General features: G+C 44.6%; 1 protein-coding gene across 4 annotated transcripts in view; it reads right to left on the minus strand.

Moving 5' to 3' along the window:
* DPYSL2 (dihydropyrimidinase like 2) overlaps nt 1–24885 on the minus strand; it is a 58455-nt gene that overhangs the window by 3215 nt on the left and 30355 nt on the right. For all 4 annotated transcript variants that reach the window (XM_009665676.2, XM_068920866.1, XM_068920867.1 and 1 more), the window contains 10 exons: nt 18792–18956; nt 17184–17245; nt 15953–16033; nt 15084–15152; nt 10355–10475; nt 6679–6835; nt 6395–6536; nt 5478–5648; nt 2111–2290; nt 469–634 (listed from right to left, as the gene is read on the minus strand). In XM_009665676.2, the coding sequence (XP_009663971.1) occupies nt 469–634; nt 2111–2290; nt 5478–5648; nt 6395–6536; nt 6679–6835; nt 10355–10475; nt 15084–15152; nt 15953–16033; nt 17184–17245; nt 18792–18956 (1314 nt within the window). The remainder of the gene's footprint in view (nt 1–468; nt 635–2110; nt 2291–5477; nt 5649–6394; nt 6537–6678; nt 6836–10354; nt 10476–15083; nt 15153–15952; nt 16034–17183; nt 17246–18791; nt 18957–24885) is intronic.

Consider the following 24885-nt stretch of genomic DNA (forward strand, 5'->3'; position numbering starts at 1 on the left):
TTCAGCTTTTCGTTTTGCAGAGACTCTGGCCCTGTCACACTCAGCATATTTCCTTACACCACTTGGTCCTGACTCTGTTAGAGATGCTTGTATCAGCAGTGGCCGCTGATCCTGTCCAAGCTGTTCCACATCTTATTGCACTGAAATGGTGCAATCGGAAATCATATCTGTTGCCTAAGAGATCCACAGCTGGTCTCAGCAGGTAAAGCATCACTGAAGTTGGTGGAAACTGTTCTGTTCAGATACCCTGCCAAGGACTGAGCCCAGGATGCAGTGGGGTATTCAGTATTTGTGCCATGGCACAAAAATAAGCAGGGTTTTGTGACAGCTCTTATACCGGTTCTTCTTCCATTTTAAAGGGATAATCTCCAAACTAAAAACACCCCAAAGCCTCTCCCATCTCCTTCCAATTTCAAGAGAATTCACAGAGTTAAGTAATAAATAATTTAGCCCTATAAAAGTATGTACCAGACAAGCTAAATCCGGACTGGTGCAGGTTCCTCACGGGTGGGGCCTGCTGTTTGGCAGGAGATGTCTTAGCTGAAGACGCTGGCGTGACAGTCTTGGGTGTCACTGAGACTTCGCAGACAGGCCCATCGTAGAGGCCTCGAGGCACACCCCGCAGCTCAGCCAGCTGCAAAACACAGAAGCAGGGAGACTTCAGGGTCAAAGCAGTCTTCAAAACAGACCTAAACAGCTGGCCAGATGTTGCTAGGCCTAAGACACACATTTCAAGATTCTTCTTTAGTATCAGGATCTGAAGCCATATAAAATCTCCTCCACGCCGATACTTGGGTGGTAGCCGATCTTTTAAGCAGCATGGCTTAAAATGAAACATGTTCTGGACCATTCTGGATCCAGCTAGCTGTTAGCCTGCGTTAGAAGCCTGGATAAGACAGCACGTCCTTCTCCTGCATCACAAGTTCTTTCTTTTAATGATCTCAATGTACCTGTTGTTACAATAACAACTGGTGACAACGCTCTAATGAAACTTACTATTCATGACCAAAAAGCACAACGATGCTGACAAAGAGCCAGGGCTGCATAAATAAGAGTCAGACCAGCTTTATATCACCAACTTCAGAGCTGTAGATTGGGTTAAATGCAATTATTCCAGCTGAGATACTGCTCAATTGGATTTGTAGCTCAAACACATTTCTGTGGGAGATCAGAACACAATGGAAACCATGGCTCTATTTTCTGAGCTGCTAAATTATTTGAGTTCATAATTTTGATAATTTGTAATTTCTTCACATGAACAATTGAGGAAAAAACATTTGCAAGGACTATGTAGACCAGCTATGATCAGCAGAACTAAAATGGCTCTGTTTTTGTCCAGGAGAGGGCAGTATTTCAGACATCTAAACACTTTCTTCTCAGCTATCTGGTGACTTCATCTGGAAATGAACTTTTTAAATCCTTGGCAACTAAAATTCACTGAGAGTGCAGCATCGTCTTCTGTGTCAGTTTTTACCAACTAAAGGTATATCAGAAGGCAGCTCCTGCTCTGAATGGGTGTATTTTACAAAAACACATTTTCAAGAATTTTAGCCTCTTAAAAATAGAAGCATTCGCACTATTAAACCCTCAGTAGGTTGTGCCTGTGACTCACTAGTCACAAGACAAGAACATCTGATTGCATATGCATAAGACAGAAGGGAAAGCAGCATGATGTATCTTTAACAATAAATTAGAATTCTAAATTGTTGCTGAAAGGTTCGATATATAAATGCTATTACTAAATTCACTTCATCCTCCTGTGATGGGAGAATCCTGCAGGGTTATTTGCAGACTGACTCCTGTCTAAACTGGACAGCTCTTGCTAGACACACACTCTGTCTAGGTGACTCTGAGACAGAGAAGAATTAAAGAGCAGAAACAAAATTTGCAGCAAAAAACAAGTTCAGGCCAAGCATATCCCTGTAATGACTTAAGTGGAAAGCAAAAATAAATGAGGAATGAGATAAATATGGCTCCTGTCCAGGGAACATTTTCTGTTACAGAAGTGTGTGTGTGCTCGGCAAGCCAGAGGATAGCATCTGTTTTCCACCCACTTTAACCCAGGAGTTCCAGTGAGAGAACAAATGTGCATCTATCCATTTATACTCACCCTGCTCCTTGCTTTGATGCGCTTGTAAACAAAGTCAGGAAACGGTTTCCTGGGGATATACCGTCCAGAGCCCTCAGTTACATGGAGATTCCCGTCCTCCAGCACTATCTTCCCCTGGCTGATAACCACCAGGGGAGACCCACGGCACTCCATGCCTTCAAAGATATTGTACTCCACAGACTAGGACAAACAAAAAGACAATATGAGGCAAACAGGTTCATCCCAACCAAACCTGCAGCGTTTTAATTAGTAATCACCAGTCATGCTAATTCCCCAAGTTTTGAGGCTAGATGGAAACAAACCCAACAGCATTTGTCTAAATTGTGTTGTACAAACTGTGGTGTAATAGTAAGACTTATTTTCATTATCGGTGTAAATTTACTGGGGACCCACTCATGCAGAATTCCTATTGAGAGAAGATTCATAAAGAGGAACTACCATTCCAAACGAGAATACCTCAAAAGCCTAGCTTGTTTAAAAGGATCTAGGCACCTAGCTCTTATGTACGATAATGGATTTAGGGGCCAAAACAAGTTTACTCTGAGCTTCACATTAAAAATAGTGATAATTATTAAAAATTGTATTTCACATCATTATTTTGGTTAATGGGTCAGGGACCAGGACAATCTTGTTTTACTCTAATGGGGATTGCTCACCCTCAATTAATAGGATTTGAAACATTACACCATGGAAAAAAGAGAAGTTTTAAAAGAACCATTGGTAAAGGTCCCACCCATGAAGCATCATGGCATAAGATGCACTACAACCATGTTGTTCGGGGAGTGTTTCTCCATCTCTAGAACAAATCCAAGTCCTTTCTACTGAGCTAATGATGGAGTTTGATCTTTAAGTGTGTTATTAGTATGGGTAGGCTTGACTGCAGATTTTCAATTAGTTGGAAAGGCAGTTAAACTGAGAGCGAACAGGGTCCAGAATGAAAAAAGTTGTGGTGGCAAAGGAGGAGGCTTGGTTAGAAGCTCATGAACTAGCCAGGTTCCAAGAACAACACAATCTCCCTCTCCAACTCCTAATGTTTCCTCGCCAGACAGCGGCAACAGCGGTGTGAGTTCTTGGAAAACGTCCATATGTTGCTCTAGCATTTAAAAATGTAACAATCATCTGATGCCACATAATCACTACGTCTCGTTGTGTCGCAGCAATCACTCTCCCTGAGTTTCAAAGGGGCTTTTGTTTTATACTTGACCAAACTAGGATGCCTTGACTTTAAAGATAATTCCATGATTCTTCGCTCCTAGCAACTTCTCTGTCACAAGGCACATATGCAGCGTGAGACATGAAAAATACCCCAGCAGGTGCAAAGCTAGGGATAACAGGTAATGTAATGAGAGAGGACTTTATACAAAGAAGTCACATTGCCCTCTGGTTTATCGATGGAGCACCCGGAACAGAAACATACTCCATCCATACTCTTCCCTCCAGCCACTTCATTACTATAAGCCTTTCTGGAAGGATTTGGTGGCAGGAATTGTCTCTTTATTTTCAGTTCATACATAGGAGGTATCTGATCTCCAATGAGAGTTTGTGGGTGCTTCTGATATTGTAACAAAAAGGCTGCAACTTCCTGGACAGTTCTTCAAATTCTGAACAAACCACTTGAAAAGAGAGCGCTGCCTCTTCATCCTCCGTAGCCTTGGCACCATGTTTGATCTTAAACATGCCGCCTTCAGTGATGGCTGATCACTGAGTCCTGAGACCTCCAATATGATGCAAGAGTTTCAGTGGGAATCTACAGTCCTTAGCCTATAAAGCATTTCTGAATGCTTGTTCCAAGGTAGATCTGACTCTCCCTCAACCTCCTCCAGAAGGTCTACAGCAAAATCTGGTGATGGCATGGAGTCAATCACGATTGTACTGGAGCATATCCACAAAAGATAAGGTCTTTGAATTTTTTGTTAGGAAATTTAAAGAGTCCAATTCATTTCCCAAAGACAACAGTCATTAAATGCAATGACTTTCAGATATTCAAGCCAGCAAGCTACCTCCAGCTCTTTGAGCTATGCAGCTCCCATAAGCACAAACCCAGACTCAGACCACTAACCTTGGGACCTGGTAACAGTATTTCCCTGGAATCCCTCCCTAATTGAGCAAGATCTCCAGATCAGAGGTGTGATGAGTCTGGAAGCACCTCAAGTGATTAAGGTGACTAGACTTCTGAGTCTGGGTGCCTCTGTTAGGGGTCTAAACAGGCACGATGAATCCAGGCCATCTGTGACCAATTCTGACACAGACTTAAGTCACAGGGAAGTGAACCAAACCTTTTAAAAGTTTCTTTGTGAATGTGCCCAGGGACCCAAGTGTGGAAGAAAATTTTGCTCCTCCAGCTCCAGAGTGAATGAAACCATTCATGGAAAAAAAGAACAAGGAGTTTTTTCCAGGGAAACATTCCATAGGTTCATTGCCAGCAGTGAAACAAGTTGTCAACAAATGCAAACAGTGGTTGCTTTCTCTGAGACAGTGCTAGAAGGTCACAGGGAGATACTCCAATGAGTCCTTCGCACGGGGACCATTCTGCAGTTTCCTACAGGGTGGGACAATTTTTTCACTGTAGGAGCCAGGTGTAAGATCTGGGATGCCACTGTGTGCCACAAGCAAAGAGTGCCACCACAAAGCCGCAAAAGAAATAGTGGAAAGGTCTGGTTAGTTTGGAAGCTGCCTTGCATCTCTCTGTACCAACTAGCATAGAGATGATTATCAGTAAAATCATGTATAAATATGACTCCAGACACATGCCGCTCTGGATTCACACAGCTCATGGTGCTTGGAATCAGTATTTTCCCAGTCTCCTCCTTCTCATGGATATCCACCAACTTCTGGACCTACACTGCACAACTAACCCTGCCTCTCAGCAGAGCCAAGGGTCAAGACATCTGCATTAAAGCCTGAACGCCGCTAGAGCCCTGTAACAATCGCAGGGCCAGATCAGTATGTGGTGCAAATCCCCTCAGTCTCAGTGATCTGAATGAAAACTCCAGCTAAGGTGTCCCTGAGCTGATATGCTTCAACTGACCACAACTAGAAAAGGCCCATCTCACATTCCCACAAGTGAGCCAGGTCATAAACGACACATTGTGATAAGAAGCCTGCTCAGTTCCATGTGTTCAGCACTCAGATACAGCAGACCATCCCTTTGCTCTGAGGGGAATCGCAGGGTATTCATTCAGATTTGGACTCAGTGGTTTTTCCTTTTACATCCTTTTACGTCCAGCTGTACTGGATGTAAAACCAGAGAGGAGTTGGGGCATGGAGGAAATAAAGCCCTGAGCTGTCATGCGCTATAGTTCTCAGCAGCACAGTCTGGCATTGAGGGAAGAGAGGAGGAGATAAATACCACAAGTATTATCCTTACTATGTTATGAGTCTTGGCAGAGATTGTCTTGACACTGTCAGGATCCCAGATAACCAAATCAGCATCAGAGCCCACTGCAATACGGCCCTTTCGTGGGTAAAGGTTAAAGATTTTAGCTGCATTTGTGCTGGTCACAGCCACAAACTGATTCTCATCCATCTTGCCAGTCACCTGGGGAAAGACAAAAGGAGTCACTGTGTTAGCCAAGTGGGGACCACGCTGAAAAGCAAGTGGCTGACAGCACATCCATCAAAAGCAGATTCCCAGTGATCTCTATGGGGGCAAGAACCTTAAGCAAAGGGGCCATAACAAGCATTTGCAGGAGATCACAACACACTCCTGCAGGTCTCCCAGCTCTGAACGTCTGCTTACAGCCTAATGCACAGAGAAGAAAGGAACTTGTCTCGCTCACCCACCCAACTCTGGTACAGAAGGTACACAGGGACACAAGGTACAGAACCCAAGCCCCCTTTCATTACTCTACCCACTTGGCCACACAGGCCCTACGTGGCCTAAGGTTGCGAACCTTAACCAAGGAGTGTGAAAACTGCTGTTTGATCAGCGCATCAGCAGCATTTTACAGGTGAAAAAAGAGGTACTAGAATACACATGAACAGAGTTTCAACTGCTCCTTGCAGACTGGCACTTTTAGGTCAGAAATTAGCTGTGACAAAAGAAGAGAGGGTCCAGACCTGTCATTCAATGCTCTCCACTCAATTGCTATTCTGTTACTGGCACAGAGGTACAGAAAGGTCACTAGACAAGAGGAGTTATCCCAAATGCTACACAGGCTGGATTTGCCAGACTGCAGAATCATGGGTGGAATGGTGGCAGAAGTTAAAGCAGCCCCACGGCTGGTGTATGCTGCAAGGGCTTCTGCTCCAGCCACAACACAGTCAGCGACCCGTGTGACATACCACAGCCTTATCCCAGATGATGGACATCCTCTCTTCAGTCCCATTAGTTCCTTCAGGGATCAGGGTAAAGTTGTCCTTTCCAACAGCTTTCTGAGCAGTGTTGAAGGTGCAGTGGGCACTGCCAGTAACTTGGAGGTCCCCGCTTAAAAAAGATAATGATAGGTTCTTAAAATGTTTTATCATCAGAGGTTTACCCCTCAACGTAAAACAGCCTTTTGCTAGCCGGCAGCAACAGCTATTCTTTTTATTGTCTCTGTTGTATGAACACACACAGCTCTACTCACCAGGACAGCAGCGAGTTGAGAAAATCAGGAGTGGTTGGGTCAGGACTCAGTGGTGGGGAAGTGACAAAAGCTGCTGCCTTAGCCCAATTCTTACTCCAGTAATGAGATCCATCAGTGCCCAGACTGGCTGTGATGGGCTCTCCGTAGACCACGGTGCCTACAGGACAGGAATACAGGCAAACCTGCTGTGAGTGCCAAGTAACATGCATCTCCAGCCTGGCTTCCTAGCGCAAAGCATCCTTCTAAAAAAGGATGAGGTTTTTCCTTCGGAAACTTAGGCCAGCACTGCACAGCACAGCGCTGAAGCCCCTGCAGGGTTTCTTGGTGCTTCCTCTTAAGTATGCGATTACAGACACAACACTGGATTGAATTCACTAGCCTAAGTAACAAGACGATCAGATATCATTAAACTCCTGGCCTATTCAATGCTCCTCTGAAACTGTGTTACATTACTAACGGCATATGTTTTTACAAGCAAGCTCTTAATCGTACATGCCTATCTTGAGATCTCTAAATAAACATAAGCATCTTCCAAAAATCAGTCCCCCAGAATAAATATCCAAAACTCTAAATACTTGAGTTCGTAGTAAAGATATTGTTACTAATAAGAGTTTAGAGCAGCAAAACGTGCACAATGCCTTTGCAAAATTGCTGAGGTCAGCACTGATTAATTGTGCTTGAAAAGGTTACAGTAAAGATTCACAGTATTGCATTCTGGGCCAGGAACCTTACAGAAGAGACTGAGAGGACTTGTAAGACAGTGAGGAAATCCAGTCTGGCTCAATCAGAAGAGACGTTAAAGAGAAAGAAGGAAGAAGAAGAATAATGCCTGAAATATTTTTATAAAAGTATATGTATTACAGATTTAACAAGGCTGGCCTTCCTGGAGTAGGCAATGTAAATAGACCTGATAAGAGAGAACTCGTCACTGCCTAAAGGGAAAGCGCGCCACTGAAAGGAAGTATCAGTGTTTCCGGTTCACAAATGCCGCTCAGGAAAACTGAGTGATTCCCCCAAGGGTCCATGGCAAATCTGTGGTAGAACTAGGAAATGAAATTAGATCTTCTGACTCACTGTCCAGTGCACTAACCACCAGTGCATCCTTCCTCTTTATTAGCATTTTTGGAACCACATGAAGGAACAGACAATCTTTAAGGCCATGATACTTTGCATGCTGGAACGCACCAGCAACATCTGCACACCAAGCAGATGCAAGATGCTGCAACTTCAAAAGCCGCGGAAGCTGGTAGCCCCACAGATCTGCTCACCAAATGAAACCTTCCTGAAATCTCTGCAAAGTGCCTGCCCATCTAGCTTCTGAGCCCAGACACTTCGCATATTTTTATCTGCCTGCAAAAGATGTGGGCGGTTAAAATACTAATACTAAATACTTGAATTTGAAAAGACTGGCAAAGGCCGTGCCAGAATTGGTCAGCAGATCTTAAATACTTCACCATACAGAACACAAAAGTATGATCTTTCGCCAGTTTGATCAAACTACTGATAGGTCTATAGCCTCTCAAGCTAGCTGGGAAAGAGTGGATTAGCCGAGGCAGAACAATGCACAGACTGGCTTCATGCTGCTTGCAGGACTGCACCGAAACAGGAGGTATAGGAATACCCTCTATCAGAGGGGAGCCAGCAGCAGAGGAAGAGTCCGTCTGACATCACTTGCCACAAACAGGGTTATGAAACCAGAACAAGGCAAAACACACGCTGCCTATTAATGGGAGGCCTGTTGTGGGCTGATACATTGGGAGGATTGTTCTGCAGGGAGTGATGTTTTCAGCTCCCAGATCTGCCAACGACAGAGTCTGCAGGGAATCTCCTCCATACAAATGCCACTGGGAACATCTGGCTTTAAATAACATGCGTTCTTTTCAATTCTGTTTTGTTTTTTGCCTTGGATAATCTTCAGTTATGCTTCCTCTGTCGCTTGGGAGGGAAAGGGTAGTGCGTGTGGCCCTCTTAGGTTACCCAACTGGGTAACGAAACAGCGTTTAAATTGAATTATTTAAATAAAGGAAGAGAGAATGGTGTGCCATTTATACCCCAAATTTTCCTTATAAGGAAAAAATGCAATTTGATTGAAAACTGTAACAAACTAGCAAACTGCTAGTTTGCTAAGGAAGGTAAGTAAAGTGAGTTCTGTGGCTCATTCATCTGGGACAATCCTTCACCTTTCATGGGCAGGCTGACATCCAGCCAAGTCAGGTTGCATTTTATGGCTCCTGCAGTGCAAGTGCATGGTCTCTCATCCACAAGCCCCCTGCCACTTGTCAGCCAGTGGTCTCAGGGGACAGCAAGCACAGGAAGGAGGCATTTTTGTTGATGCTGCACCTCTGTAGTGCATCTGTCCCCACTCCTTTGTCTAGAAAAAGGAAAGGATGCTTCCCTGGCTTATAGGATTGAGTTGCACAGGCACATCAAGTTGTTTTTTGCGGTGCTGCAACATGCAGCCACTTTGTCATGTCACCACATCTTCTCACTTCAACATGAGCTCTCCGATACCTATGAGGCCCACTAATGGAGCTAGAAGTAAAAGGTTCATCCCAAACAGCTTGAGCTGCTTTCCATGCCATGAACAGAAAGAGATGCGTTGGAAATCAGTCCTCCTTACCAACTCTGAACTCATTTAACAGGAATCATGGGATCAAAATACTTATCAGCTAAAACACAAACACAAATCTGTTTGCTGCAGTAGGAAATCAGCTCTTCTAGCACCAAACACCCAGATGGAAAGTGATGTCATTTGTATATCCGTTCAGGCTTATTTAGATTGCATAAAATTAAATCCAACCCTGAGCAAAGGAGGGGAAAAATTATCCCTCCTGCTTACTCACCCACACAGAGCCGCTTTAAATAGAAATTAAGGGTTTAGTCACAGAATAAAGGAGGAATACAGGCACTCACTATTGCTTCGTAACCCCTGTTCCTTGGGGGCAAGACATTGAGGTCAGGACTTGGGCGAAACTACTGCATCACTCACAGTAGGGCAGCTCCCTCACTGCCCTCACTCACAGAGAGGAGACATACGGCGGCAGCAGCATCCAAGATAGGTCTGAGTCCTGCTTCCTGCAGTCTTCTTGGGCAGAGCTACCAGAAGCAACTGCAATTCACAGCCTAGCCCAGACTATTGATCTCAGCTCCTGTTAGGATGCCAGGCTGCGAGTTACAGCACATGAGGCGTGTCTGTTTCATGACTGCAGAGCACAGTGGATAGCTGGAAGCAGTAATCTCTGTAGCTACTCCAACTAAATCCAACAGCCCCCCCATTGGGACTCTGGGAATCATTTCTGACCCCAGGAAGCAGCTCAGCAGAGAGCACCAAGGCAAGATCGCAGAGGCTGGAAGGAGAACACAGCTTGCAATCTCCAGGGGGAATTTGTTAAGTGGAGACAGCATGGAATTACTCTGAGATAACACACAGGCTCACGGCTCAGTGCGATAGATTGAGTGTGAAGACGGAGCCTCTAGGCTGAAAGAAGGAAAGGCTCCTGGCACAGATACGACTAGTGAATGCTTTTCTGTGGGAGACAGGACAGAAGAGTTTGCTTGGGACCTTTTAAAAAAGTGCCTGGACAATGGCACTGGAAAAAAGAAACCTCTCCTGTATCGACAAAGAGTTCAACTGCATGAGCTAATAGGGTATTTTCATCCAAGGGTAATAACTTACCTTTTTTCCTGGCTTGAGCAATGACATCAGCGGCACTTTTGCTCATCACCTTGGTGATATAGAGGGGGCAGTTGGTTTGGTTGGCGATGGTGATTGCCCGGTTCACAGCTTCTGCCTCCACCTGAAAAACAAAGTCAGCAGCAAGTCTGTAAAATCCCTGCATGTTAGCCCATCCTGTTCACCTTCAGTGGGTCAGGCCCTCTGCTTTCAGGGGAAAACAGTGTGTGCAGAACTGAGATGGGAGACTTTCCACCTCTCCGATTCTGAGCCAGAAAAGGGTACAGTATAATCAGGATAATTAAAATTGCATCAAGCTATAGTCCTCTCGCATTGCCACCTTTCCTTCCAGGCTGCTGCAGAGTTTCTCTGCAGCAGCCTAAGTCCTAAAATAACACTCCAGGTGCTCAAGGTCAGTATGATTAAGCCCCTTCTTTAACTTAGGCAAAAATAAGCAACTGAATGTTGACTCAGCGAAACTATTCATGTTCCAGCCCACGTGGAAGAGAGATGCTATAGCCACATATTCTGGTAAGCCACGTTTGCAAACAAGCCTTCTAAATTGTACCCTCCACTGCAATATCTGGCCTGGGATCTGACAGAGTGTGAACCGCCCCATAAATCATCTACTTTTTCTGCATGTGGAGAGAGATATCCCTCAGCAAGACTGAAAGGCTACTTTATAAATACAGTTTTAGAGTAAATGTAATCATTGCACAGGACTTTTACAGATCACACATCCTAATCAAATCAGTCCAGATGACAAATTTAACAACAGAGCGATGCTCATAGTGTCTAGCACTAGGGAGAACTGAGCCTACAATAACATTGACATTTTCCAAGTGAACAACAGAGGAAACTGAAACACAGAGCAATCAATCAGTTGCCAGATTCCCGAAAGCCAGAGGCGACCAGCGCCTTCCATGGATGCCAGTGGGACTGGAACATGCTCAGGACTTCTGAAAATTTGCTCTGTAGTGACTTATCCCAGGCCAAGCACAGTAAGCCATCATCAGTGTCAGAATCAGAACGCACTGACTCCTTGCTCCTATACCTGTGCTCGAGTCACCAAAAGAGGTACCTGAAATCAAGGACCTAAGAGCTTAGGAAACTAACTGTGCGTTCAACACCCTGATGCCCTCAGTGCTCAGGACAGCTCTGCTCACACCGAGAAAGCTGCCACCTGTTGTACTGCTCTAACAGTTTGCTGCTGTATTGCTCAAGAAAAACAACACAAAAACAGCTGAGTGTTTTTAAAAAACTCAAAAAACAGCCCCCTAACCCAGCAGGTCGGTTTCTAGCAAAGAAAGGGTTAAAGTCCTAGCCTGCCACCACTCCAGGGCTTGTGACTAACTCTCCCCAGGCAGTGGTGATGTACAGCTCCCTACAGCCTAAAAGGGGTTTTTTTGGCTGGGCTGCCCCACCCAAATGGAAAGGGCTGCAAGGGAGGGTGTTGAATCCACGAGGTTTCGCTGGAGTACGCCGCAACCAGCAGCACTTGCAGGGAAGAGGGAAGCCAAAAGGAAGAGCCAAGAAAAGCATAATCGTCTTTTCCGAGACACAAGGAGAAAACTTAAGACTGGTCAACGTTTCCAGGCAAGGGCATCAGTTTGCAAACTGTCCATCGAAAGCGGGCCTGCGCATAGCTCTGTCCCTGCACAACTTGGAAGTCACATTTTCACACTGTGCCCAAGTTCCCCATCTCTAAACAGGGATAAAATAATATGCATATCTGGACTTTATACTGAAAGGTATTAAACAACTGCTAAGCAGGAGGAGAAAATTTTCTGCACAGAAGAGAATAAAGCTGTTGAATTCATGCCTTGTGCCCAGATGCTATGGTGACAGGCACATAACAATAACCCAACAACTAGTCCAAGGGGAATGTTTGCAATTACCAGAATGCATTAGAAGCCCTAGCACAGCAGTTCTCTTGGAAAAAAAGACAGACATTTCCTGGAGCACTTGGACTGCTTGTGCTTTCAGCGTTTTTGTGGCTAAAATAAAAATAAAAATGATGGATCGCTCTGAAAAGTCATCACAGAAGGACTTGAGTTATAGTGGGGAGAGTTTTCCAGAAAGTGATGGGTGATGCTGACTTGGGATAGTGGTGTCTTAATTAAGGCTCCCTTTGCTAGCTGGAACAAAGTGCTGAATACTGTCACCTTGGCTCAACCCAGGTTATTGAGGTGAGCAAGCTAAAACAATGAGTCAGCAGTGAAACTTAATCTTAATTCACACCTTGTGCCCAACCTGGGAGTTCAGATGTGTATGCTTTGAGCAGGACACAAACGCACATGGCAGACCCTAAATGTTTCACTCGGACAAAAGTCCTACTGAATTCAATGGGAGTTTTGACTCAGTAAATGTTTCAGGGTCTTGTTCAACATTGCCCTGACCCAGAGTTCTGCAAAGGCAGTGGGAATAACTCCTGCCAGTTTGCTTTAGATGGAGCCCTGAATAAAGTGTATTTTCAGTAGGATGACAATCATCATGAAGTCCTTAGGACAGACTTTACACACCATAAGGGGCAGTGTGAAAAGCCAGTTTAGTGTTAACAGCACCCCAGAAGGGTATCAAGAAATGTCCACTCGTACTGAAGTTAACAGGAATTATTGGTCTGCAGCCATCCTCAGGATCTGGCCATTGTCATCAGCCAGTTTAAAAGTAGTTGTATGGTTTTAAAAACACAAAGTTGCTCCTGCGTTTGGGAAAAGGAGGGGAGGGAACCAGATGACATCATTTCCTACTCTTGTTTCCTGCGTCTTTAAAGGAGGAGAATTTGGAGCAAGTGCTTCCCCTCTGGGCAGCTGAGCTCAGCTGCACTGGGGCTGCTCAGTGACACTGGAAAGAGGCTCTACTGATCCTCATTTGAGGTAGACACGTGTCCTTGGGCAGCCTTCCTAATTACACTGAAAAAGAATGCATTTCTGCATAGCACAGGAGACACGTAACAAACAAACCAAGCCAGGGAACCATGCAGTTCAGACTTTAAAGCTCCTATTCCACTAAGGATGGGCTTTGAAGTAGCCAGACAAGACTGGGCTAATATGACAGTCAGACCCTTCAAGGTAAGGAGTGGCCTTTCTTTGAAGTTAATAGAAGTCTAGGGGCGCTCCACAGATGAGCCCCAAGCGTCATGTCGGCATCTGTTTCTGCTCTCCTGATGCAAGCCAAAAAACATGGAAAGAAATGCAGGAGTGGGTGGAAGGCTCAGTGCAAGTGTTTGCTCACAGCTTCCAGGAAGCAGACAATCCCAGCTCCCGGAGCCAAACGCAAATTCTGTGAGGATTCGCATTCTGCCCAGGCAAAATGTGAATCTTTTGTCCTTCTGCCTGCAACAACTGAATGATTTGTGCTTCTACTGAAATGTCTCAAATGCTGCTTGTCTGAACCACAGGGAGGAAACAGATAGAGTGTAAGGGGCATGTGTGGATGATCTCACACACCCAGCTTCCAGCAGGATCACATCTGGCAGTCAGCAAAGCCCCACTACCCTGGAGGGAAAAAAAAAAACCTGCTTGTACATAATGGATAGGCTTCACAGACCCAGAACATCACAGCGAGATGTCTGACCTAGAAATACTGGGAGATCAGAAATGAACAATGCAATGGAAACCAATTTGAAAGGCCAATTTTACATACTTAAAGGAAGTGAGATAAATGGGATTTAGGCATTTCACCCAAGAGAAATCAATGGGAAAGAATGGAGGTTAAATACATTGAAGTGCTAGCCTGGGATGTGAGAATTAGCTCCCCTCTCTGGCACATACTTTCTGTGCCTTAGGCAAATCACCAAAGTGCCTTGGTGTAAAAAATCCCCCATCTGTAAAATGTTCAGCAAACAATCAAATATTATGGTAATGGAAGTCATGCAAGTGCCTAAGACAGAACATCGAGATTTGGTTGTATATAAAAACTTTTGCTGATTCAAAGGAAGTCTTGATGTAATAAGGACTCAGAGAGAAGCCCAGAGAGAAGATGGGATCTAGAAAAGCCAGCGGCAGGATCCTACCTACATAAATCCAAATTCTGAAGTCTTCAGTCATGCAAAATTCCCACTGACAGTGATAAGAAATCACAAGAACCTCAAGGTCTAGCTCTATAAAGACCAACATAATCAGAACAGGAAATTCTTCAGGGACTCCTTCTGTAGATGTTCCAGTGCAGCACTTGAACCAAGGAATTGGGATTCAGACAGTCTGTGCCCTTCCTGCTGTAGTGTCCGCAGGCAGAGGACCGGGGGCCAACATTTTCTACAACTCCTAATGTAGAATTCCAGTTTGAGCTATCAAAGGACTGAATTGAAGATGTGCAAAGCACCAACAGCTCTCCATGTCTTGAGTGTTCATCACGGGCTCTGTGGCTCACATTCACCTTCCTTCACTTTAGCTACCTGAGGTGGGAGCAGAGCCTTTCTAGACTCCCTCCAATAGCCAAGAGAAAGGGACAGGCATTTCTAAAGGGGGAACCTGGGTTGATGAATTACTTCCTGGAGGTGCTTCCTCTCCCAGTACAGAGGCTGGAGGCCTCCTAAATTTGAGGGGAATTTATGGGTTTGTTAGTCCCTAGAAACATCTTAGTCTTTTCTTGTACTCCATACAGCAATACTGTTTATAGCTAGGATGAAAATGTGTTCCTGGCCACATCCATCTCAATAGGAAGTACCCGATGGCAACACAGAAATCATAAAAAAATGGGGGAGTAAAAGCAAAGGTAGTGAAGTCCTCACCTCTTCAGGTCTGCTCAACACATGCCCTTCAGGTCCTGTGATTCCCAGTTCCAGGATCCTTTGCTGCTCCTAAGGCAGAGAGAGGAAAAAGCAGGAAAAGAACTTAAAGCAACATTATTTGTTCTTGCAACAAGCAGAGCTGTCTGAAAGAAAGGTATAAATGAGAGCCTAGGCATCTGTACTAGCCAATGATCACATGGGACTTTACATAACGGCATTAGAACCACAGTCCTGTCCAACTTCCCCCATGGAGAATAACCAGAGCTCTACAAAACCCTTGCTGATTTGTTCACAGAAAGTTAGGGAAACCTTTTATTTTGATTTGCTGCACGCTGGGCTCATAGTCCCTCAACTTTTGCTACACATTCGGGTCTACAAAATAATCTCTAAGGCATGGAAAAAAAGTATCTCATAAAAACATCCTGCAACTGCAGGTTAACTTGGCCTAAAGACTCAGGTAGTCCCTTCCCCAGTCACACAATGCAGAAATCCTCTGCAACTCCAAGTTTTGTAGGTTTGAGACCCAATGCATAAAATGAGCTGGAGTTCAGATTAGATCCAAATATATTATTAACAATTCTTTTTCATCGTTGTCTAAAAGATGAACAGATCCCAAACGTCAGCATATGTTATATGTCTTCTCACTGCCCCTGTGCTAAGTTATTGCAAAACATTTTGCTATATGCAGCGACTCCTATCCAGTCACAATCTTTCAGTTATAGAGGAAAGACAGAGATGAAAACCTGCTTTATCACTGACCATAAAGGGGATGAGATTTGATATACAGATCTGTTTGCAGAGAGGGATTTAGAGTTTAAACCTCTCCCAGTATTTTACAGTTAATAATCCACAGATTAAATATGACATACCTCAGCAATGATGTCACCATTCTCAGCATGCACTTGAGCTGTGGCACCAATATCCCGGATTACACTCAGAACCTCATATATCTGGAAGAAAGAAAATACACATTACAATACACAGCGCGTGCACACTTACGTATACACTACTCTATAGTATACACTCCAATTTCCTTTAGCATGCCGCATTTTACAGAATGTAAAACAGAAAGGGAAGCAATAACAAACATAAGATATGGTTTGCTGGATAGTTATGAGCCAGTTTTCCTGCCCATCCGTAAAATCAGATGGTACTGATATGGCAAGAAGCACTGTTCAAAAGTCAGGTTATTGGTATTTTTACCACACTGGAGAAATAGTAACTGCACAGGCCTACAGCTGGCGTAGTTTCAAAGAGCTTGCAAGGTTTCCAAACACTTCAGTTTCATGGTGTTTGGTATGAAAAAACCTCTTACATCTGATTTTCATGGAGAAGCTACACCCACCCCTCTCACCGCCTGGGATAGGAGCAGTGCGCTCTGACAACTAGATTGAGAGGGCTCAGGTTGAGTAACCCACAACTGACGCCTGCTCAGTCCCTGGTCACTCATTAAAATGCTTACCAGAGTCATTAGAGATAACTGTCGTACACCACTGCCTCCTACACTGTTCCACATGACTCCCAGGCATTCCTCTCCTCCCACCGCACTTAGAAATATAAACTGCTCATCTCAACAATCAAATGTGCACAAACGTATCCACTTGAACAGCAAACAGGAGGGCAACTCTTTTTTAAGGTCCCAATGATTGTAAGGTCAAACCCAGAAAGTGGGTTTCTGGATCAGGATCAATATCAGCTTACAAACACATAAAATAGTTATGCCAGAGATCCCACTGTCTTGCCCTGTGTGTAGGCATCAAGTAGCAATTTATAAATCTGCCACTCCTGCCACACTAAAGGGGCTGGAATAAAACCTTAGTTCCCTCAAAATGAGTGTTTTGCCTTTGCTTTGCCCAGCCAAGACTTTCAGGCCTTTACTTAAAAAAACAAACAACCAACAACAACAACAACAAAAAAGCTTATAGATGGCAATCTTCAAACCAGAGTCCTGGGTACTGTTACAAACCTTTGGTACTGTTACACATACAGAGATTGAAACCAGAAGAGAATGTCAGATCCAAGTGCATTGATTCAAACCCTTATATTTGACTAAGGCACAGCTTGCAGTGATAGAAGTATGTGAACATTAAGCCTTCCTACCTGAGAATCAGTTAGCTGAAAGCGATCTTTGAAAGCCATGTAAACCAAGAAGGAGTTCACACCTGGCAGAAACAGAACGAACAAATTATCTTTGACACACAAATTGCAGGCACGGATAAAGCTACACTGTAGCTCCATAAATAAGGTGACCTCCTCAATAATTGAGATTAATATACAAGATGTCAGACTGTAACAGTCTTGAGCCTGATCATTTTCTCATATACATTAACCTTTATACTCTCTTCCCCATCAAACGAATTGATTTTGTATTTGTCCAATGCTATGACCAGCCTGAACAGGTCAATCCTACTAGCTCTAAGGAGCAAAACTACATGAGATGTCAGATGCTCAGCACCAGGAAGGATCTGTCCTTTCTTGCCACATGTCCTAACAGACCTGCTTCCATTGAAATTAAGAAGAAACATTGGCAGCACCAGAAATAGACAGTCATCATCCTTTGCAGCATCCAACACACGCTGCATAAGTTTATCTGACCGTAGCCTCTAATGAGCCCACAGTTTCTCACAGAAAGATGTCCTCCTCGTTTAGTCCTCCAACAAGCAGAAATGATAGGTAGAAAAATAAATTACTTTAATCTGCTGTGAAATGTATACACACGTGTGCATGCACACACACAGACACACACACTTAACAGATCGCAGTGGTAAAGCCAGGATCTCCTCAGCCATGTGGCATTTATTAACACAGCTGATGAGAACAGCGGAGCCTGCGCTCCAGCCGTGGGGACAGCTAAACCCCTAGGCTTCCACTTAACATTGAAATAAGAATAATTCTGTGGATTCAGCACTGTGGGAGGTTGAGTAAAAAAATAAGCAAAACGCATCACACGCATGCATGCACAAAAGCAGCGACTGGGCCTGGCTGCCTGGTCCCCCACTCCCTCCTGCGAGAGAGCTGGGAAATCTCTGGCTGTAGGCATGCCCTCCTTCACCGTGCTTGTACTGACCGAGACAGAGGGAGTTCTCATAAGTCAGCTTTCCCTCTCCTCCAGGAGCCAGCACAAGGCATTACCCAGCATGTGTGGGAAAACACTCATTAGGATGTAAAAGGCTGTTTTTTTAAAACTATAAATAGGATGGAAAATTATTCTAGCCCGAGGACAAAACATTAAGGAAATTAAAGAGGGGAAAAATCTATGAGGTCATTTTATTCAGCTCCCCTCCACCTTTAGTGACTAGTCCTGGATTGTTCCTCCCGGGCCTGATTCTTCTTTTGTTTACAACAGTTTAATGTCTGGAGCTATCACCTACCTACACCAAGGAAAATCAAACCATCTGTGTATTTCCCAGCTCAAGGATCTCCACTAAGCAAGGGTGCCTCTCTGCTTGGCAGCAGCAAGATTCACCTGCTGCAAACCACTGCTCCCCCATCTAACCCACTGCAGTGATGCTAGTTTGAATTATCCCCCTGGGGCCACTACAACAGTGACTCTTGCTGTCCAAAGCTTAACAAGAAGCCAGAATGGGCCCAAAACAGCTTTATTGGGATGTCAGGATAAAAACTTGCAAGGGTCAGTGTCCAAAAATGGGGAGAGGAAAGGTTTCCCTTCTGAACAGAAGGGCCTTCCCTTCCCATAACTGAACTTACCATGATCTTTAACCAGAGCTTCCATTTCCTCCTGGACACCTTTATGCCATTCTGTGATGTCCACGTGCAGAGAGTAGTCACAGCAGGATTTGCTGTCTGCCCATTCTCGCCACTGGTCAAATGCAGTCAGCAAACTGGAACCTGGCTCGGGAACCACGTGATCAACTGCAAAAAAACAAAAGCATTGGTAAATGGCTGGCTCGGTAGCTTTCCTGGCTGGGTAAGATGCAAAGCATGCTCTGCACAGGCTGCTGAAAAAAAAAAAGGCATCCCCTTCCCCTTATAATATACAAGTTTGAAAGACCTGGTTTCTAAAGCCCCATGTCTGAGAATGCAGCCAGGATGCTGATTACAAAGCAAAAGCAGAAGGAAATATTTCAATTACTACAGCCTGTTTGACTGCAACTGTTTGCGAATGGAGCAAATGAAATTCCTAGAGCAGCAACCACAAAGTACTGAGGAGAGCTCTGTAAACACTGCTCCCCTGTTACCTATTAGGGCGACAAACAAAGAGTGACACAGGCAAGATCCCCTGTGAGTATCAGTCAGCAGCTTTCAATACTCAGCAGCTCCTATTCAAGCAATTCCTTTGTCTGCGCCTCTGGAGATGCTAGAAAAGGCATCCAAAGAGCGAAAAGATGTATTACTGCTTGGCACACATGCAGTGACAACCAGTGGCTCCACGCATGTATCAGAGCCGTTTTGTGCTAGGACACAACCCAAACAAGACGACCCTCCACAAACAGCGTGCAAGTAAGGACTGGAAGAAGCAGGACCGACAATCTGTCAGGGCTGGAGAGAGACCTGCTGACAAGATGGTCCTGGCTGCTGCTGGCATCTGTTTAACCTGACGCTCATTCTAGCCAAACACCTTGGGTCCAACAGCAGCTGGGTTCATAGGCTATTCCACCAAGTCGTACGGTCTGAGACCAGTCTCCATTGGTAACAAAAGAGATTTAGCTCTGAAGGGTTAGTACCCCTTCCAGTAACTTGAATAATATTCAAATTTGTATTCGAATGCACAGGATCTCTAAGATGTCCCTTAGTCACAACGAAATAAAAGGAGCAAGCCAGCATCTCAGAGACTGAACTGCTGCTGAGAGAGCAGGAAAAGCCTGCAAGACTTCAGGGGTCACGAACTGGACAGGCGCTGTTAGGGAGGAGGAGGAGATCCCCTGGCTTGATTTTACATCAAATCACGCACAGAAAAAAAGCTGCTTCAATTATAAGCACAGAAATCCAAGCAGCTTATTTTTAACTTTACTGGTGAGTATCTGGGCTGCCATCAGCTCAGCAGTCAGCTCTAAATCACAATTGGAATAAGAGACTAAGTCCTTGGGCCCTATTCACTTTCAGTGAAGTACAAAACTTTGCTTCTCCCCCAAGCAGACATATCAACCTAGATTTACTGGTTTTGCGGTGCCTTGAGAGCTAGATTTACACCGGAACCTCTCAATCTGCTGCAAAACAGTGTTGCTCTCCCGAATGACTCATGAGCTTCAGCCACACAAGTCTGTCTGTTATGACGTCTCCAACACGTCGGTGATGTGCAAACACTGTGCAAAGCCCATATGATTACCAAAACAACCCCCTCTCCTGCAAAGCTCTGCCCTCCCCCCTCTCCCTTTTGCACAGGTGGCTACACGACAGATAACAAATGGCAGCTGAAATATCTGTGCTTTTCTAAAGGGCTTGTGTCTGCCCCTGAAAGTATCACACTAGCTTGCAAAGGGAAGGATGTGATGCATCCCCAGTACAGCTACAGCTTTGATCAGCAGTGGCTGAGGGGGTCAGGAGTGGCTGGTGGCCTTATTCCATCCAATGTGGTAGCAACCTCCACTCAGATAGCAGTATCTTCCCCATTTAAGAAGTCCATGCTCTGAAGGAAAGCTCTGAAATTTTCCTGGAGGCTGGCATCGCATCAAAGATGTGCTTTCCACCACTCGAAAGCAACCCAAATTTAACCAGCTGACAAATTGTCCTGTTTAAAATAAAATCATTCAATGTCTGTTCCACAAGCTCCTCCTCCCTAATGGTCAGAAACCTCCCACTAACTTCCAGACTGAATTGTTTCCTGGCCAGTATGTAGCCCCTTGTCGGTCTGCCAGAGTTAATCTTTAGCTTAAATAGCATTAACATCAAGGAGGAAAAAATAACTTTCTCCCTGTGTTACCAATGAGATACAGAGAAAAACCAGATCACAAACAAGAGCTGTCTTCCTCAGTCCACTAATTAAAAAGCCCCAAAAAGCTCATTTAATCTCTAACATGCCACAGTGATAGGTTCACCTCTGCTTAGATGAAAGGTGCCATAAGATCTCTAGCAACCCGGAAACACGACCCGGTTTATGAGCCTGAGGAAGTTCTGCCGGAGGCACCAAGGAGTTAACACAGTGCAGTCTTCACAGCCCAGCACCGAGCCCCTCGGAATGACACTGGTGTCCAGAGTCGGAGCTTTATCACCAGCTTATTTCATGCACTGCCCAAGTATGAGTAATGGGAGTCTGTGGAGGGAGTGGGAGAGGGGGTAAGGGAGCTCTATCAGATCTTTGACTAAGTCAAACCACAGCTGGTTATAATAAGGATAAGGGATGGAGGTAGTGATGCATATGTGCATGAAAGTCGGCTCTGGGGTTTAGGAATATCTCATATGGAAGCTGTGCTGCCGACACATCTCATAGAGGCTCCCTTGAGCTCACTGATAGCCAAATCATCCATCATCCCCATCAAAATAGAATACAGTATGTTTCCATAGCAGCTCTCCGTCAGGCAAATATTACTAATCAGCCACTTTATTGCAGTCATATTGAAGAAGTCAGCAAGAACAGGGCCTGAATGTGCAAGGTAAGCCACCAGCACCAGCCTTCAAAAGCCTGCAATCTAACTAGTCCAAAGAGACTCAGGGAAGGGGCAACGTGGTACAGCACGTCATACGACAGTCACAGTGACAGGCGCATCCCTGGACCAGGGGCTCACATGATAGAAAGGGCAGTTGCAGCTGGTCAGCAACAGCACCCGACACACGGCAGCCTGGAGCGGGAGGGAAGCTGTGCTGCTGCAGGTGAAGCAGCTGCAGCAGCAGCAGCGCATGTCTTATACTGAGCAGAAGGCACGAGAAACAAGAAGGTAAACCTAAAGTTCTAGCCCAGAGGTAATTCAGATATAAATGCAAACGTCTCCTCAACTGTCCCATCTCTTGCTACAATGGAGGAGGGGTATCACATTGCAAAATCAGGTCCTACATCCCCACATACTAGGGCTCCTGAGTGGTGGTGGGTTTTTTTAAATAAAAATATAATGGCTAGAGCCCAAATAAGCATAAATGAGCCTAAATCCTTGAAAGGAAAACAGTCAAGATGGTTTTTCACCTACTATTAAAACAACTGAGAGCTCGAACTACTCCTGCCTATTGGTAGGGGTAGGAAACGCCCACACAGCGCTCAAAGGAAGTTCTCCTTCCAGCCCTCAGGCAGAACTCAAGAGCCCAGAGTAAAACAAAAAGCTTTTTCTTTAAGGTGGCTGTGTTTCAGAGCAGTACAAAGCAGCTGAGGAAAGCTCCATCCGCTGCATTCCCACAGCCCTACGTTCTCCAGATGACCTTTGGGTATGATCTGCCACAGGACCTTGGATACAAGGTCTTCTGACCCACCAAAACATGCAGCAAACCCAGCCGTGGAGATCACCCTTGAGCCTTCCCACGTGAAAAGCAGTGTGCTGTCCTGACCTCCCTGAACCATTTGTCTCTAGGGAACCCCACTGCTTGCACTGCCCTGTGTTTCGTTCCTTCATCTCAGAAACCAGGAATGTTCAACTCCTGCAGCAGTTGGAGCAGCCTCGGGTCTGCAGGATGCACTCAAGACAAACTGTTTCAACACAGACTGTTGTCACTCCTTTACTTTCTAGAGCACTATTGCCTTGATCTCTCCTTGCTTCCAAGCCCAGATGTTTTCTTACTGTTGTTGATTATTGCTGTGCAAATGATGTCAGCTGCTGAGGTCTGAAAAGGAAGTTGCCAACTCAGTTTAAGCTCAAGGCTTGATCCAAAAAAAGAAACAAAAGAAAGAAAAAAGAAAGAAAGAAAAGGAAAAGATCATTTAAGTATCACTTCATCATTGCTGAAGCCTTCAAAGGAGGAATTAAGTACTTTGTGGTCCTTGCACTGGCTCCCTGAATCAGAGTGAATTTCAGACCTAATCCTAATGTTTCTTTTCATTTAAAATATACTCTCAGCAAGTTAAATGGTAAAGCCAAGGCAAGAATTACAGTGAATCCATCTCCTACTCACAGCAGACAGACCACAGCAAAGAAATGCTGAGTGGAAAATCAACCCCACTGAACTGAATATCAAAAGTCAAAGCAGCAGAATTTCTTTTACATCATCTTGCATAGTTAAAAAAGTCAGTGCTTACTTGACTATAGAGGGCTAGCACAGGCCCATCCATACAGCATGATCTCAAAAAAAGAAATACAAGGAACTTAAATGAGGCATGAGTTTTATAATGATCCTATTAAGAATGAGAACACGGTTAGACTGAAATTTTGCTTAAAAAAGCCACTCTTTTCCTTCCTTTTTTCACCAAACGTAAGATGGAAATAGAGGAGCAGATCCTAGGTATAATATATCAAAGCCCTATCCTACGGCTTACAAGGAAGCAAATTGGTTTACATCAGCAAAGTAACTGCTTTACAAAAACCAAAATCTTGTATTTCACAAATTGTCTATTTTTTCCCTTCTGGAGATACCAACAAGATGCCAAAATGACTGGATAGGCTGTTTGTCTTTTTCCCAGACAAACTTGAGAGTTCACCTCCTGTTGAAAGGCGATGGGATTTGAGCACCCAAATGCCATGACTGTTCCAGCCACAATCACTGAGACTCCTCACCACCCCTCCGGTGTGCCTGGTTTTCTCTCCCATCACTACACGCCATTTCACATTGCTTAGAACGTGGAGCTGTTCTTACTTCTAAATATTTCAGCTCCCACTCACCCATCATCCCATGGCTGCTTTTCTGTCCCTCTCTCTCTCTCTCTCTCTCTCTCTCATGATCCTTCACTCCTCCTTGGACAAATTAATCAGCTCAAGATTAACAAGAGACAATAAGCCGAAGTGAGACAACAACACTAACCACTGTTAGCTTATCTGTGTGGCTTTAATATACCAGAGCTGGCACTCAGCCAGACTGAAATGTTGTGCGTCCTATGAGCCCAAACGGCTGAATACTGTGGGGGAGAGATAACAACCATTTGTACATCAGGCACTTCGTGTTAAATGAAAGGGGAAGCCAAAAATTGAGAGGAGTTGATTTAAAGTGAACTTTCCAACCACAGGGAAAAATAAAGCAGTATTAAGTTAACATAAGCATGGAAATCTAAATAGGATAGGAGAAGTGACACTGTCACTTTAAAAAAACACTAGCATTTACTAACCATATCACTGATCAGTGTAGGTACTAAGGGCTGGCTTTAAGAAAATCTTTGTTCTTCATTTAGCTGCTGTATTTTCTCACTTATTTTAAAAACCATACGAACCCACTGGCTGCAGAGCACATTTAAAACAGTGCCAATCTCAACTTTAAACAGTGGCTTTATAAAATGCTGCATCACATCCTGGCTTCTTCCTACAGACTCTGATAGGCTGTGGCCTTTCGGTCCCTTAAGGGCTCTTCTAAAGCATTAGGCTATCTGGAGCTCTCGCTCTGCTCCTGAGCAAGCGGGCAGTTTGAAAACCGAGTGAGCTATTCAGCATGGACATGAGGGATCCCGTCCAGGAGCCTAGGGAATCTAACCAACAGCCTACAGGACGCTTTGAGACTGAAGCTATAAAAGATCCCATACAATACTCCCCTGGCACTTTGAAGCTCTCAAAGAAATGCAGTTTAAGAGCCATGCCTTTATATTTTTGACCCCTCACTAAGTGCAAGAGAAATCATTGTTTTTCTAGACCTCAGTGGGACAGCTGAATTCAGCTATCAGCCTTGCACTGACTACATAGCTTTATTTTTTGGATGGATGTCCTCATGGGTGGGGATTAACAGGTTTTATAGCTTCCTGGTATTGTGGCATGTTCAATTTTTTTCTTTTTTGCATCCTGCC

Source organism: Struthio camelus, chromosome 27 (genome assembly GCF_040807025.1).
Source record: "Struthio camelus isolate bStrCam1 chromosome 27, bStrCam1.hap1, whole genome shotgun sequence".
Taxonomy (NCBI): domain Eukaryota; kingdom Metazoa; phylum Chordata; class Aves; order Struthioniformes; family Struthionidae; genus Struthio; species Struthio camelus.